Raw genomic sequence first — 17,525 nt, forward strand, 5'->3', positions numbered from 1 at the left:
AGTCTCGTCCTTCTTTAAGAAGCAGGATGATTCCATGTACAGTAACATTGCTGCTGCTGAGCTGACCTCCGTGTTTCACTGCAGACTTGATGTTTGAATAAAAATGTGTTTTGGTACAGGTTTGAAAATTCATTATCTTTTATTTATAATAGTCTATGTAGGCCTACAACACCCCCCCCCCCCCCATACATTATTGTTCAATTCAGTGATGCCAGGACTGACACACACACATACACACGCCATACACACTCACACGCACACACACACACACACTCTCTCACACACATACACTCTCTCTCTCTCACACACACTCCACACACTCACACACACTTCACATAATCACTAACGCCACACACACACACACTAATGCCACACACACACACACACGTGGTTGACCTACATGATCTAGTGGCTTGTCTGCCAGTGCTTTCTCGTGCTCAAAGAACTTGTCGAGTCCGTGAGCTTTATAGATGCGCTCCGACTCGTCGTCGAAGAGCACAGCGTCCCCGTCGAACGCCACACGCAGCTCCGCCTCACTCACCTCCACCACCTTCTCAGGGGTGAACACGGTCGCCGCCGCAATGCCTGCAGGAGCACGGGGATGGGGGGGGCGAGAAAGAGAAGGAGCTTATTGAAGAAGTACTTAAATACCCTGTATGTGTGTTTTTGTGTGTCTGTGTGTGTGTGTACAGTATGTGTGTGTGTGCATGTGCGTCTGTGTGTGTGCGCGTGTATGTGTGTGTGTGTGCATGTGTGTGTGTGTGTGTGTGAATACCTTCGTCTAGAGCCTCTCGGACCTTGTATGCATCTGCTGACAGATAGAGGTTGGTGTGATAGGCCTTCAGGTAACCAATAGGACTGTTCCCCCCGGTCATACAGAACCTCTCTATAAACAGACCTGCTCACACACACACGCACACACACACATACACACACACACACACACACAAACAGACACACACACACATAAACACACAGACACAGACACACACACACAAACACACACACACTCACACACACACACACACAGAAAAGCACATGTAGTTAAAAGCTTACATTTTCGCACACAAACATGGATACATACATACAGTATGTATGCAAACATACACAGCCTATGAAAAAGTAAGATCCTCGCAGAGATCAAATCTACTATCGAAGACAGAACAAAAGCAGACCCGCCCTTTTTCAGTGAATTACGCACTCATTATAACAAATGATCAAGAGCTATTATATCAATTGCAAACACACACTGGCATATTCTATCAGCAGACACCTCTCTGAAGAACACATTTGAATTTGAATTTGAACACTTAAAGAGGCCCTATGCAACAATTTTAGCAAAAATGACCTTAATTATGCAGGTTGAGAGTCGTTCTGATGGTTCTACAACACTTTTTGGGTCGTTTGGTGGGTGCTTCGTCTCCCCCTAGTGCTTCTCCGCGGAAAAACCTAATATGCAACTTTCTGGTCCCGGACCGAAGAAATCCGGATGTAACTCGGCGGAAATACTCGAAAATGTAGTCAGATTGTAGTTTCTAAGAAGAGTGCAAAACGGACTCCGACTTGGCTTTTTTGCTGTTGAAATTGTAAGTAGCCTACCCTTGGGTGGACTTCGTTTTTGTAATGTGATATGATAGTCTCTTGAACAATGTGTTTGCTCGACCGTTTTATTGTGAGCCCTGTATGTGTTTAGCTTGATTTATTGATGGCTAGCTCGCTAGCTAGTGGGGGTTTAGCGTAGAAGTCACTTGCTACCAAAGCTGCAGGGGGAGCTATGTCGTGAAAAATGCAAGCCCAAATCAGGCGAAAACCCAGAAACAGCGAAGGAATAACCAGACCTGCATAGGGCTTCTTTAAATTTCCCCTGGGGATCAATAAAGTATCTATCTATCATTTGTGATCTTTACTCACAAGGCCTAGTAATCTAAACACTGTATTGGTGGTTGGACGTGGTTTGCACAGGGAATTCCTCTTTCATTAAAGGACTTGTGCTGCTTGTCCACACATGTTAAAAACTAACACATTTAGCTGTATCCACACGGGAAACATTTACAAAATTGGTTCATTGATAAATTTATCTACGAAAAACACAATTTATCTTTTGCAATGCCCGTGTCAGTTATCAAACGTTAGTAAAATATTGAGACAATTAAGAACAAGACTGAGTGAACACAAATCAGCTATTCGTAGGAGTGACATAACTTCACATTTCATAGAAAAGAATCACACTTTAGAAGATCTTAAATACACTGGTATAGAACACGTACATAGACCTCAGGGAGATTTAGACAGGAAGCTTCTTCAAAGGGAGGCGTTCTGGATGCATCACCTACGTTCTATGTCACCAGATGGAATGAATGTTTTGACTTGTCGTATTAAGTGTATTTTTGGAGTGTAGCTCTTTTTCTGCTATGCCTTTATTAATGTCTGGATGTGTGTGTGCTGTGTGTTGTGTTGAGACACCAAGCGCTCCAACTGATGACCGGCCGGTGAGTCGGAGCGCTCGCTGACTCCATTCCTAGCTAGACAGGCTACTTTTTAAGACTAGGAAGTGGCCAGGGGTGACACACACTGATGAAGGCCGAAAGGCCGAAAGGTCTGTTACCCCTGCTGCTGTGTGGAAATAAATTAGCGAAAAAGAAACGATTTTGGAGTACGACTTTTCTATGCAAACACACACACACACACACACACAGTGAGAGGGAGTTGGACGGGGAGAGCAGAAGAACAGAAGATTGGGGACTCAAGCGAGGAAAAGGGAGAGTGTGTGTGTACAGAGTGTGTGTGTGTGTGTGTGTGTACAGAGTGTGTGTGTGTACAGAGTGTGTGTGTACAGAGTGTGTGTGTACAGAGTGTGTGTGTGTACAGAGTGTGTGTGTGTAAAGAGTGTGTGTGTGTGTACAGAGTGTGTGTGTGTAAAGAGTGTGTGTGTGTGTGTACAGAGTGTGTGTGTGTAAAGAGTGTGTGTGTGTGTGTGTGTGTGTGTGTGTACAGAGTGTGTGTGTGTGTGTGTGTGTACAGAGTGTGTGTGTGTGTGTGTAAAGAGTGTGTGTGTGTGTGTGTGTAAAGAGTGTGTGTGTGTGTAAAGAGTGTGTGTGTGTGTGTGTGTGTGTGTGTGTAAAGAGTGTGTGTGTGTGTGTGTGAGAGAGAGTGTGTGTGTGTGTGTGTGTGAGAGAAAGAGTGTGTGTGTGAGCGTGTGCGTTTGAGTGTGTGTGTGTGTGTGAGAGAGAGAGAGAGAGAGAGAGAGAGCGCGTGTGTGTGAGCGTGTGTATAGTGTGTGTGAGAGAGGGGAGGGGGGACTTTCCACTGAGCCTGCCGGCCTGTGGTCACACACACACGCCCCAGTGCACCATGGGTAGGCTTTAGAACATGAGTGTGCCGTAAGGAAGGCCGGGGGAAAGGGGAGGAGCCTAGGTCACCAGAGGTTACCGTTTCCGTGGGAACAGCACAGAGCAGCTGTGATCATCATCAACTTCAATATCATCACTAAATCAAGTTATCTTATCTTCAATATCATCACTAAATCAAGTTATCTTTAATATCTTATCTTCAATATCATCACTAAATCAAGCTATCTTATCCTCAATATCATCACTAAATCAAGTTATCTTTAATATCATCTTATCTTTAATATCATCACTAAATCACGTTCTCTTCAATATCATCACTAAATCACTTTATCTTATCTTCAATATCATCACTAAATCACGTTATCTTTAATATCATCTTATCTTTAATATCATCACTAAATCAAGTTATCTTTAATATCATCTTATCTTTAATATCATCACTAAATCACGTTATCTTTAATATCATCTTATCTTCAATATCATCACTAAATCACGTTATCTTCAATATCATCACTAAATCACTTTATCTTTACTAACTATTGATGAGAGACTTCAATATCATCACTAAATCACGTTATCTTCAATATCATCACTAAATCACTATCTTTTGATCACCAGTTTTTAAGGAGTTTATGATTTTCACCACTTCAAATTCTGTGATTTTTCAGAAATTCTAAACATTGGTTTGGCATGTAGCGCAGTGAAAATATACATTTAAAATTGAAAGTAAAAGTAAAAGTAGTAAGTACTGTATGTGTATATGTAATGTAATATGTAATGTAATATGTAATGTATATGTAATGTATATGTAATGTAATACAACAACTGCAGTGAGTTGGGAGAGAGAAAGCAAGAACACATAGGCTACTACTGGCCAATCCTCTCCAATTGTTAGAAATGGACTCTGGGCGTTTGGGAACAGCTGAGGGAGGAGGCTACTTGAAACTGTGAGTTTCGGTCGGTGTGAGCGAGCGGACTTTCAGTTGACAGTAATTAACACCCTTTTGAACAATCTAAGCTGTGCGAACGTCAGAGGGCGGTCTACGCTGATGCATCATTAGTGAGACACGAGGACAGCTGCATGCAATTCCTATCAGCATAACAATAGTGGCGGCTGCTGAAGAGTCAGCATAAGCGGCAGCCCTCGTTGCAGCCGTCCTCGTTTCAGACGGACGCGGTCAAGACAAGCAAGTTTACCTGTGCAAGTTCACCGAGCACAGGCACCGACAAAGGCAAAATGTGCCGTTCCACCATATCTGTTATCACCGGCCATTGCAGAAAACGGCATCATGCCAAAAGGGGCAGAAATCGCCTTAACCTCCAGGAACTTAAACGGTCCTCACCGACAGAAACCTCCTTCTCCATGGGCTTGTGGAACTGTCAATCCGCAGTCAACAAAACGGACTTCATAGCTGGCTATGCCAACCACCTTTCATTGGAACTCCTTGCTCTCACTGAGACTTGGATCAAACCAGAGAACACTGCCACCCCGGCTGCACTCTCCACTAACCTTACACTATCCCACACCCCTCGCCTATCTGGACGAGGAGGCGGGACGGGCCTGCTGATCTCCAACAAATGGAAATTCACCCCGCTACTGCCTTCAAACAAATATGTCTCATTCGAATTCCATGCCATCACAGTGATCGCCCCAGCAAAACTCTACGTGCTGGTCATCTACCGCCCTCCAGGCCAACTAGGCGACTTTATTGACGAACTTGACACTCTGCTATCCTCCATCCCTGAGCATGACTGTCCGCTTCTTGTTCTCGGTGATATGAACATCCACTTAGATGCCCCAGGCTCAGCGGACTTTTTGGCCCTGGTCCACTCCTTTGACCTCGAACTGGTTCAAAGCCCACCGACTCACAAAGCTGGCAAAGAGCTTGACTTGATTTTCACTCGGAACTGCAGCACAGACACCCTCATGGTGACGCCTCTCCATCTTTCTGACCACTTCTTCATCCAGTTCAACGTCAGCCTGACAGAACAGCCTCCGGCTCCTCAGCCGATGGTCACGTTCCGCCGCAACATCCGGAACCTGTCTCCAACGCACTTCTCCTCTGTGGTTGCCTCCGGTCTACCTCCACTGAACACCTTCTCCTCTCTGGAGGTTAATGAAGCCACTGACTCGCTCTGCTCCACACTGACCTCGTGTCTAGACGAGCTGTGCCCTCTTACCACAAGGCCAGCTCGATCCAAACATTCTCATCCATGGCTAAATGATACCCTCCGATCACAGCGCACAAAACTCAGAGCCGCGGAGAGGAAATGGCACAAATCCAAACTAGCTGACGACCTCAAAAACTACCAGACACTCCTGACCTCCTTCTCAGCCAGCATCACTGCTGCTAAGACTGCTTTCTACAATGACAAAATCAACAGTGCTACAGACACTCTTTTCTCAACCTTCAAATCGCTACTCAACCCTCAGCTGCCTCCTCCTCCATCCAGCCTTACTGCAGATACCCTCGCCTCATTTTTTACAAACAAAGTGGCGGCAATCAGCAGTCAATTCTCTACATGCCCACTCAACGCATCTGACTCAGATACCGCACTCCTACAACCTCTAGGGACTGCTGGAACATCTTTTTCAGCATTCACGCCTCTCTCCGAGAGTGAAGTGTCCAGACTCCTGACATGCAGCCGTCCTACCACATGCTCGCTGGACCCTATACCTACGAGCCTACTTCAGTCCATCAGCCCGACCATCGCTCCAGCTATCACACATGTGATCAATGCCTCGCTAACCTCCAGCACATTTCCAACAGCGTTCAAAATGGCCCGGGTAACACCGTTACTTAAGAAAGCTTCTCTCAACCCTGCTCAAGTCGAGAACTACCGCCCTGTCTCACTACTGCCTTTCCTATCCAAAGGCATTGAACGAGCAGTCTCCAAACAGGTCTCTGACTTCCTTTCACAGAACAACCTTCTGGATCCAAATCAGTCTGGGTTCAAAAGCGGCCACTCTACCGAAACGGCTCTGCTGTCTGTAACAGAAGCCTTAAAAGAAGCCAGGGCGACCGCTCAGTCATCAGTACTCATTCTGCTTGACTTATCGGCTGCCTTTGACACGGTTAATCACCGTATCCTTCTCTCTATACTCGCTGACATGGGAATCTCCGGAGCTGCTCTCTCCTGGTTTGAATCCTACCTCACAGGACGCTCGTTTAACGTATCATGGCTTGGTCAGCTATCTGCACCTCACCATCTCACCACAGGGGTCCCCCAGGGCTCAGTGCTGGGCCCCCTCCTCTTTGCTATCTACACCACCTCCTTGGGACAGATTATCCGTTCGCACGGCTTCTCATACCACTGCTATGCAGACGACACACAGCTCTATCTGTCCTTTCCACCTGACGACCCCCTGGTTTCAGCACGGATCTCAGATTGCCTTTCAGACATAGCTACATGGATGAAGGCACACCACCTCCAGCTGAACCTCTCAAAGACTGAACTGCTGGTCATCCCAGCTAAACCTACCATACACCACGACATCAACATCAAATTTGACTCCCTGTCTGTTTCACCGACCAGGACTGCAAGAAATCTAGGAGTTGTTCTCGACAACCAACTAAACTTCTCAGATCATGTTGCCTCAGTCGCCCGGTCATGCCGTTTCGCACTCTACAACATACGGAAAATCAGGACTTACTTGACTCAAGATGCTACCCAACTTCTGGTTCAGGCAATAGTCATCTCACGACTCGACTACTGCAATGCCCTCCTGACAGGTCTCCCAGCCTGCGCAGTGAAACCACTTCAGATGATCCAGAACGCGGCGGCGCGCCTGGTCTACAACCAACCCAAAAGGGCACATGTTACCCCGCTGCTCATCCAGCTACACTGGCTACCTATGGCGGCCCGCATCAAATTCAAGTCTCTAACGCTTGCCTACAAAGTAGTCTCCGGTTCTGCTCCCACCTACTTGAATGCCCTCATACAGACTTACACTACCTCCAGACCGCTGCGCTCCTCTGACGAACAACGTCTAGCTCTACCACCGGTACGCTCAAGCCAATCCAAACTTTTCTCATCTGTTGTTCCTCGTTGGTGGAACACACTGCCAGTTCCTACAAGGGCAGGGACATCCTTTTCCACTTTCAAAAAACTCCTGAAGACCCAGCTCTTTAGAGAACATCTACTCTCATAGCAACACTTACAACAAGTCTTACTGATCCTAGCACTCACCAGCCGTTAAACTGACAAGTAACTGTTAAAATACAGCACTCACCGACGCACTTATTCTTACTGTACTCTAATGTGTTTTTTTTTAAACTGTCCTAAAATTGTGAGAATTGTTCTAAAACTTACTGTTTACCATGTTGTTAGTCGCTTTGGTTAAAAAAGCGTCAGCCAAATGTAATGTAATGTAATATGTAATGTATATGTGATGTATATGTAATGTATATGTAATGTATATGTAATGTAATATGTGACCAGGCATGGCAAAACCAGGCACATGTCTCCCCAGAGACATTTTGGTTCTGAAAGTGTAGTTTCAAAGCTATCCAATGATGTCTCACTCATGGAGATCTGATAATATTTGAATAAGTTGTAGCCATTTTAAAGTATACACATCTCAAAGCTACAAGCTGAGAAATCAGGATTTTCAATTTGACTACTTTCTCCCTCAATCCATGGCAGGGGAACACAATGGTCCTCATTTACATGACATTAAGATCAACCCTCCACACCCAGTGCAAGGCACCAGGTTGGCAATGGATTTAGCAGGTTTAGCAATGGATAAAATAGTCTAAAACGCGAACTAAACAAACATGAGATCATGTTTGCAAACCCTGTTAATTTGAATGCACACACAATGCAAGCACCCTGCCATCAGTCAAAACAAGACATTCACGCATTATTCAAATTAATTGCCCACCGAAACTATCTGTAATGGGTTTTGGCTAGTAGCCTATGGTGCCAATAGCTAACGACAGTAGGCCTACGTTAGCTAGTAGCAATGGATAAAGTTTCTAACACACAAACTTTATTCCCGTCAAATGTAACTGTGGAAATAGCATCTGATATCTTACGATCTAGGTCCTCTGCTGCCAGACCGAGAGATTCTTCCTCGTTGTAATTATCTTCGGCTAAGGTCAGCTCTAGATTAGAGATGTTCTCCAATGTAATGAAGTCGCCTTCATCATCAGATTCAGCTCATCTGCAATCCGCTGTGCTTTGTCCATCTCCATTCCAATTGTAAACAAACAGCATGCTGGTTCAATAAGTATCGAAGCTTGATTTAGTGATGATATTGAAGATAAGATATTAAAGATAAAAAATCGAAAATAACTAATTTTGAAAAAAAAAACCTTCAAAGTCGTTTTTCGCGACTTGCGTCTTTGCGACTTGAGCCTGGTTTTGCCATGCCTGGTCACATATGTATATTTAAGCATTTCTACTAAGTTACCCCACATTAATACTTAAGCATGTATTTAAGCATTTCTACTAAGTTACTCCACATTAATACTTAAGCATGTATTTAAGCATTTCTACTGAGTTACTCCAGCAGGATGGGACACTCAAGTTCTCAGTGTACCGTACAAACATGGGCACCAAGTGTGTCTGTGTGTGTGTGTGTGTGTGTGTATGAGTGTATGTGAGAGTGTGTGAGGGTAGTAATCGTTATCCAGCAGGATGGGACGCTCAAGTTCTCAGTGTACCGTACAAAGAGCTGCATGGACACCAAGTGTTCCAACACACTGATTACTACCCTCACACACACACACACACACACACACTCTTACATACACTCATACCCTCACACACACTCATACACACACACACTCTTACATAGACTCATACACACACACTCTTACATCCAGTACACTCATACACACACACACACACTCTTACATACCCTCACACACACACACACACACACTCTTACATACACTCATACACACACACTCTTACATACACTCATACACACACACACTCTTACATACAGTACACTCATACACACACACACACACACACACACACTCTTACATACCCTCACACACACACACACACTCTTACATACACTGATACACACACACACACTCTCTTACATACACTCATACACACACACACTCTCTTACATACACTCATACACACACACACTCACACACACTCTTACATACACTCATACACACACACACACACACACACTCTTACATACACTCATACACACACACACACACTCTTACATACACTCATACACACACACACACACTCTTACATACACTCACACACACACACACTCACACACACTCTTACATACACTCATACACACACACACTCATACACACACACACACTCTTACATACACTCATACACACACACACTCATACACACACACACACTCTTACATACACTCATTCACACACACACTCTTACATACACCCATACACACACACACACACACACACACTCTTACATACACTCATACACACACACACACCATAGACTGTATATATAGAACTGGACAGTGTGGTTGCATTCAGCAGTGTTCTATGGAATTGAAGCCGCCGAGGCGACGGCATCTTGGAAAATTTGGAGCCAATTTGAAGTGCGGCTGCGCAGCAAAAGTTGAAGCATGCGCAGTGAAGAGGAGTCGCGGTCAGGCACGCCCACTCAGTTGCCACTCAGCGAGTTAAACACGCCCCTTGTCAAGTGAAACCTGCCCCCTTCTCCTTTCCACAACGCAGGTCGACTCGGCGCCGAAGGCTAGCTGGCTGGATGAATTTTGCGGCTGTGAGTTAGCTAAACAGTACAGTACAAACAACAATCGGTTTGTTCTTGTCTGGTAAGTGTTGCGTATCAACTGAAAAGTTTTTTTTTTTCTATTGGTGTTCTTAAATACGTCTAAGAGAGCTTATTATGTTGATTATAGACTGTGGCAATTTAGTATGGTGAATACTAATGAGCTAACAACAGAAATACGGACAGCGAATTACATGCTAACGTTAGCAGCTACATTAACGTTACCGTTAACGGGAGGCTAAGTTAGTCATTGAAGTGAAGATTAGCACACAGCTCCCGTAACAGTCGATGCATGATATACTTGGTTTTATTAGTTGTTGCTGTTTTCAAATATCTCAATCTTAATGTATGCCATCTCAACATGGAGTAACCATTGACTGTACATGGGGATTAATAACACTACAGTATATGTCAGTACAGTATATGATGTGATAAAGCAACGGTATGATATGATAAAGCAACGCAAGTTAACGTTAACGTAATGTGAAGCATGGACCTCATCAACCCGTCATGTTAATGTAACTACTAGCCAGTTTGCCAGCGTTGCATTTTTTAACGTTAACGACAGACACCTCTGTTAGAGCTACTTCTGTGATGGTAGGTCGGTAGCATAGACTGTAAAAAATAGATCGGTAGGTCGGTAGTTGTAGACCGCATAAGTGAATGATCGATAAATGAAATGCCTGCATTAAACACTACGCCAAGAACCAGTCACTTCCCAGGGATATCGGTGAACATTTGAGAAAGACCTTAGTTTGTCATCTAACGTCCATGATCAGTCATACTGATAACGTTATTTTTCAAGCTGACGCAAGTTAATAACATTCACACCGCATATTTAAATGTGTAGTTAACATTAGGTAGGCTGTGAAGTTTATTGCACACATATTAATTAATTGGTATTACTAGTGGTGTTGAGTGCCTGATTAGATGCTTTGTAATGTTGTAAAATTGTCTGACTAACTTTATTGTAACTTTCCTTTTTGCAGGTAAGATATGGGTGATGGCTGAATGTACTGGAGGTGGCGGCAAGGTGGTCTCCATGGTCTACATTAGTCTGCAAGCAAGGGAATGCCTACGTGAAGTGGTTTGGCTGGGGTGGTCTGAGGTGGCATGTCCTCCCCCTTTCTCCAAGTCCCCTGACATCCATCTCTCTGACATCATCACCCACCGTCACTGGATCAACCTGAAGCCCCTTATACATGGGACATGGCACAGCACCACTACGTTCTGAAAACACATGACTTTCAATAACTTGCGTGGCACCAAGAAAGGTCTGCCGCTGCTCTGAACCTTCTGTTAATGTGACATCATTCATACTTGAGGCTGTACATATCCCTTTTTTTCTATTTTCTTTATTGATGTCACCCAAACTTCAACTTTCTGTATGCCCCTGAACTCACACAAATTGTAAATTGCAATGCGCCATTTAACCAGTGGTGTGGTCTAGTTAGTTAGTTGTAGTGGTGGGTATACTGTGAGCAACCCCAAATGTTATTAAATACGTATCCTTGCCTATTTTAAATGGGTATACTGAGATGATGATGTTTTTTAAATGGGTTTACTGTGTAGTCCTGTGTATCACGTAGACTATACCATATTTAACTGCCTTGGTATTTAAGTCAGAGGCCATTGCTTAGTATTTAACTGTAGCCTACACAAAGATGTAGACGTTACAAGAATATTAATATCAGAATAATTATTGGTTGATACTAAATCAATATTGAATGTTTTTTTTTTATTTCTTTTGTGTGATATATCATTCAGAATGCTGCAACATGACTGGTCTTCAATCAGCCAAAGAGGACACATCGTAACTCCTCTCCTAGTTACTCTCCATTGGCTCCCTACAGTAGCCAGAATTAAATTTAAATCTCTCACTTTGGCCTATAGGACACTGACTGGATCTGCTCCTTGTTATTTTAATTCAATGATCAAGATATACATCCCCAACCACCCACTGCAGTCTTCTGATGAGCGTCTGTTGTGTCGACCAGTCTTAAACGCTAGGTCAAATTCAAGACTCTTTTCCTCAGTGGTTCCATGTTGGTGGAATGAGTTGCCCAGTGCTCTTTGTTCTTGTGATAGTTTTTGGTCTTTTAAGCACTTCTTATACATTATGGTTTGTATGCAGTAGTACTGTTTTATTTTCATTATAGGCTGTTGATTAATTTGACATTGTTTATTATTGATATTCTCCTTAATGTAGTCTTACCATGTTATTGTTATTATATTATTGATTGAATGGCCATTATTATTTATTATTGCTTTCCCCCCTCATTTTCATTGTTTATTTCATTAGGCTATTGATTGATCCCTGTTTTAAGTATTTTATTGTTTTGTATTTGTTAAGGGTAACCATAACCATCATCATAATGTGGTATTTTCTTATGCACTTGAAACAAAGAAATAAAAAATGTTTCTTTAAACGTAGTACCACTTTAAACACATCACACACTGAACAGCAAAGTAGCTTCCTGATTATGTGTAAAATGTTTACAGAGTATCCTGATGTAGTAGGTCCATGTTCTCATATTTTTACAGCTGACATGAAGGCTGCAATATTACATTTTTGATTTATAATGGAGCACCCTCTCTGGTGAAAGACTAGCAAGCCTGTGGTAGAGGCATACGATTACAGACATATTGAGAGAGCCTATCAATGAGTTACATTACATTACATTACATTACATTTGGCTGACGCTTTTTAACCAAAGCGACTAACAACATGGTAAACAGTAAGTTTTAGAACAATTCTCACAATTTTAGGACAGTTTAAAAAAAACGGTAACGCTTTAGAATAACATGTGCTTATTAGGTATTAAAAGTGCATAATAAGCAGTTAACAATTCATTACTAACAGTTAGTTAACTGTTGTTATCCTTTAATAACATTAACTAACTGTTAACATGCAGCTTGTAAGTGTTAATAAGCAGCCTTTTAAGTTACTTACAAGCATATTTGTTAACAGTTGTAAGTGTTAACAAGCAGCTTGTTAATGCTTATTAATGGTGTATAAGACAAAGAGGTGGATAACTAATACGCTTATAAGACCTTTCTTACCTATTTGTAGTAAATTTTGCAGCCCCCCAATCTAAAGCGAGGACCATGTAGCCTATAGTTCCAACAAGCCCATCCTTCTATCTCTCTATATACTGTATCTCTCCATCTAGCTTGGTTTAGCTGTGAGAAATACACCTTCAAAATTGTTGCTGTCAGCAGGAATCGAACCCCGGTCGCCTGCATCAGAGAGTGCATCGCTACTTATTGAGCTACACTACTTTTCTTATACAGCTGATGAAATTGTTTATGTTGATTCTATATTCCGAAGTGCTATATCACACTAGCTATGCTTTTTACAAATATGTTTCTGATGGAAAAGTGGTGTTTAATTAATGCAGAAACAGACCACGAATGTTCGCCTCTGTTCAAGGCAAACTGAAACATGTTTTAAATCGATCACGAACGTTCACCTATGTTTGCAACTTTGAACCAGAGCTTTGAACGCACCCACTTATCGTCTTTAAGCCTCGGTTGCTAGGTAACCAAACTATATACAAAGCTGGCATATCTTTAGACTGCTGACAAACTGACAAACTGTTTTATGCGTTCACTGAACAAAGATTAAGGAAATTATACACCACTTTTCCATCAGAAACATATTTGTAAAAAGCATAGCTAGTATGATATAGAACATCGGAATATAGAATCAAAATGAACATTTTCATCAGCAAATTAGGAACAATAGTGTAGCTCAACAAGTAGCGATGCACCCCCTGACGCGGGAGACCGGGGTTCGGGTCCTGCTCACTGCAACAATTTTGAAGGTGCATTTCTCACAGCTAAACCAAGCTAGATAGAGAGATACAGTATATAGAGAGATAGAAGGTTGGGCTTGTGGAACTATTGGTTACATGGTCCTCGCTTTAGATTGGGGGGCTGCAAAATGTACTACAAATAGGTAAGAAAGGTCTTATAAGCGTATTAGTTATCCACCTCTTTGTCTTATACACCATTAACAAGCTGCTTGTTAACACTTACAACTGTTAACAAATATGCTTGTAAGTAACTTAAAAGGCTGCTTATTAACACTTACAAGCTGCATGTTAACAGTTAGTTAATGTTATTAAAGGATAACAACAGTTAACTAACTGTTAGTAATGAATTGTTAACTGCTTATTATGCACTTTTAATACCTAATAAGCACATGTTATTCTAAAGCGTTACCAAAAAAACATTAGAGTACAGTAAGAATAAGTGCGTCGGTGAGTGCTGTTTTTAACATTTACTTGTCAGTTTAAAACGGCTGGTGAGTGCTAGGATCAGTCACCAGCCGTTTTAAACTGACAAGTAAATGTTAAAAACAGCACTCACCGACGCACTTATTCTTACTGTACTCTAAAGTTGTCACAGTTTTTAATTTAGACGTATTATTTTGAAATGATGTACGTCTATGGGAGGATTTACACATCACTGGCAAGACCTGATCAAATCATACCAATGCAAAATGCTTCTCCAGCAGTGCAATCACAGGTAACAACGATACCTTAACACATTTTTTAGATACCGCTGTTCTGAGCATACTAAGCAAATTGGCCATTTGTAACTTTGAATCCCTCCTCACGTTAAGCTATGGTCCAATAATGTGCTCACTAAAACACAAGTAGCACTGCTAACGTTATTTGTCGGGCTGATTCATAAATGGGCATACCGAGGTTGTCGACCTAGCAGGCTAGGTGGCGTTTATTGCCATTCGCAAAACTAAGCAAGAGTTAACGTTAATGAAACTTAACATCGCCTTCTCCAGTGACTTAAGTGTATTCAAATGAAGTTGCAACGATGATGGCGGCAATCACTGGTTACGTTAAACCATTTGAAACAAGTAGGACTGTAAATGATGGTGACTGGCTAATGTCACTTCGGATCAAGAGCCCTTTTACTTTACCTATCAACTGGCTAATGCTAGCATGATTTAGCATGCTATGAGCTAATATACTTAGCATCTACGAAAAAACAGCACATATCTTTTTTCACAAAGAATCTGTCACAACTAACAACGATGTCTCTTACAAACAACTACACAATGTATGACTATCAATATGTATTTAGTCAGACTGTGATAAGGTATAGCCTAATGATAATAACAGCAACACTTATTTAGGTTAGATTATGTGTCGAAATCTGGTGTCGTTAAAATAACTGAGCGATGACGTGGTAGTGTCTGCAGCCTAGACGGTAAAACATAATGGACAAACCGTCGTGTCTGCAGCCAGCCAGCAGTCAATCATAGGTGTAAACACGCCCTTTTTAGATTTGTTAATATAACATTAAAAAAAATATTTCAGCGAGAAAAGAAAAATTGTGTGTATTGAAGCATCTTGAAAACTATTTTTTCGAATAAAAAGTTGTTGATACAAAAATAGTTTTAGGTGAGAAAAGTGACACGGAAAGTTGGCTACTTGGCCATGGGGATGGACGGAGTTACACAATGTACTGCAGCCAGCCACCAGGGGGCTCTGGACTAACGCTCGCATCACTCTTAACAGACGGCACACTGTCCAGTTCTATATATACAGTCAATGACACACACACACACACCCTCTCACATACACTCATACACACACACACACACACAGTCTTACATACACTCATACACACACACACACACACACACACACCCTCACACACACACACACACTCATACACACACACACACACACTCTTACATACACACACACACACACTCTCTCACATACACTCATACACACACACACACACACACACACATTTACTCATATATACGGTCACGGCCTCTCTACCATGGGTGCCTGTGCCATGGCCATTGCCCTGTCTTACTGCAGGGGTCCACCGGGGCACTACAGTGGGTCCCAGTTAAGTTTGGACGGGTTCCTTCATGAATCACGCACCCCATTTTCTCAGCAGAAATGGCACAAACTGCAGTTGACACAAACAACCACAAGGTGTCACCTGGAGTTTTACCACTTTTGATGCGACTTGACTTAACTGCTTCCATGACGCAGTGAGCCATTACCAAACATATATGATAATACAATAGCGTGAGTTTATATATCTTATACCCTATTTGTCACGGTTACTTATAGATTTGATAGTGTAACGATAAGCGCATGAGACTTTCAGCGGGGGCACGGGAACTTAAATTGATCACGGTAGTTTAAGCTTACACTTAAACAGACAAAACATTCTAATATGAAAATGTAGATGCAATTGTTGTAAAATGGTGCAGCTCCTTTAAGAAAGCCCCGTGCGCAGGGATGGAAAGAGAGAAAGCGAGAGGGGATATGTGTTAGAACGTAGATGCGTGTGGAAAAAGTAGACGTGCTGTTGAGACTGGAGCGAGTCATATTCAAAATAATGCAAAAAATAAATCCGCAGATAAAACCAATCATCCTCATTCATTGCAACAGCAGCATGCCTGCTTGCCGACGTTCAAACGAAAAATATATCAAAGCACCTTTTGCGTTTGAATGTTGACGATTTTTTTTGTTAAACAGTTGGACAAATGATTTAGCTAATTGATTATAGCCTGCACACCAGCAATTGTTGAACATTTACCTGTACAAGACAGTAGCCCAGCCTAACAAGCATGGTGCATGTTGTAGGCCTACTGTAGAAATTTCACTTAAATTGCAACCGCAACATGCCTGCTTGCCGACGTTCAAACGACAACGAAAAAGATATCAAAGCAACAAGAGGTTGAGTCTGAATGACACGGAGTTCAGACTCACATTGCTCCTCATAACCATCTATAAAAAAAATTGTTTTTTCTTTTCTTTTTGAGCACGTCCGAATCCCAGGACATAACGCACTGGACCTTATAATAGGCTCGAGATATAATTCAAAGGGGGCAGATAGGGGCCTACTGCACTTAAAACTTAAAAAAATTGAACGAAGCTTCCCGAAATTTGAAATTGCGATCAGTGACTGGCATCGGGTGAAGCTTTTCGAAGTTGAACAGGCTATTAAAAACTATTTGCACACCTCAATGTCACAGGAGAGACTGGGCTCTCCCTTCTATGAATTGAAAAAGACGCTATGCTACCTGCAAACTGGCCTATGATTTCATTGCTGAGTTTGCGGCAAAGCAAGACAATGTTTTTTCAGAGTCAGGATATGGCGAGTCAGTGTCATTTATTTGTCCAATGTTAGCCTACAGACCAGTTTCCATAGTACACATCTTATCAACAGTTTGAATGTCGTGTGTGTTTCTGCTCATTGACAAATACCGTTCAGCACAATGATTCATGCCCAATTAATTTCCCCTGTAAAACAAAGCGCATTTGTTATACTATTTGGTTTCGTGATGTAGCCTATGATAAACACCATATGGCCAAATGTGACTCAGCTAATGTTATAGGCTATACAATTTCCCCTCTTAAAGAC

At 42.3% G+C, this 17,525-nt stretch overlaps 1 protein-coding gene across 1 annotated transcript in view; it reads right to left on the reverse strand.

Moving 5' to 3' along the window:
• nt5c1ab (5'-nucleotidase, cytosolic IAb) overlaps positions 1-17,525 on the reverse strand; it is a 51,328-nt gene that overhangs the window by 9,002 nt on the left and 24,801 nt on the right. Inside the window, exons 4-5 of the mRNA XM_042108641.1 lie at positions 776-898; positions 401-585 (exon numbers count right to left, since the gene is read on the reverse strand). Of these exons, the coding sequence (XP_041964575.1) occupies positions 401-585; positions 776-898 (308 nt within the window). The remainder of the gene's footprint in view (positions 1-400; positions 586-775; positions 899-17,525) is intronic.

Source organism: Alosa sapidissima, chromosome 1, assembly GCF_018492685.1.
Source record: "Alosa sapidissima isolate fAloSap1 chromosome 1, fAloSap1.pri, whole genome shotgun sequence".
Lineage (NCBI taxonomy): Eukaryota > Metazoa > Chordata > Actinopteri > Clupeiformes > Clupeidae > Alosa > Alosa sapidissima.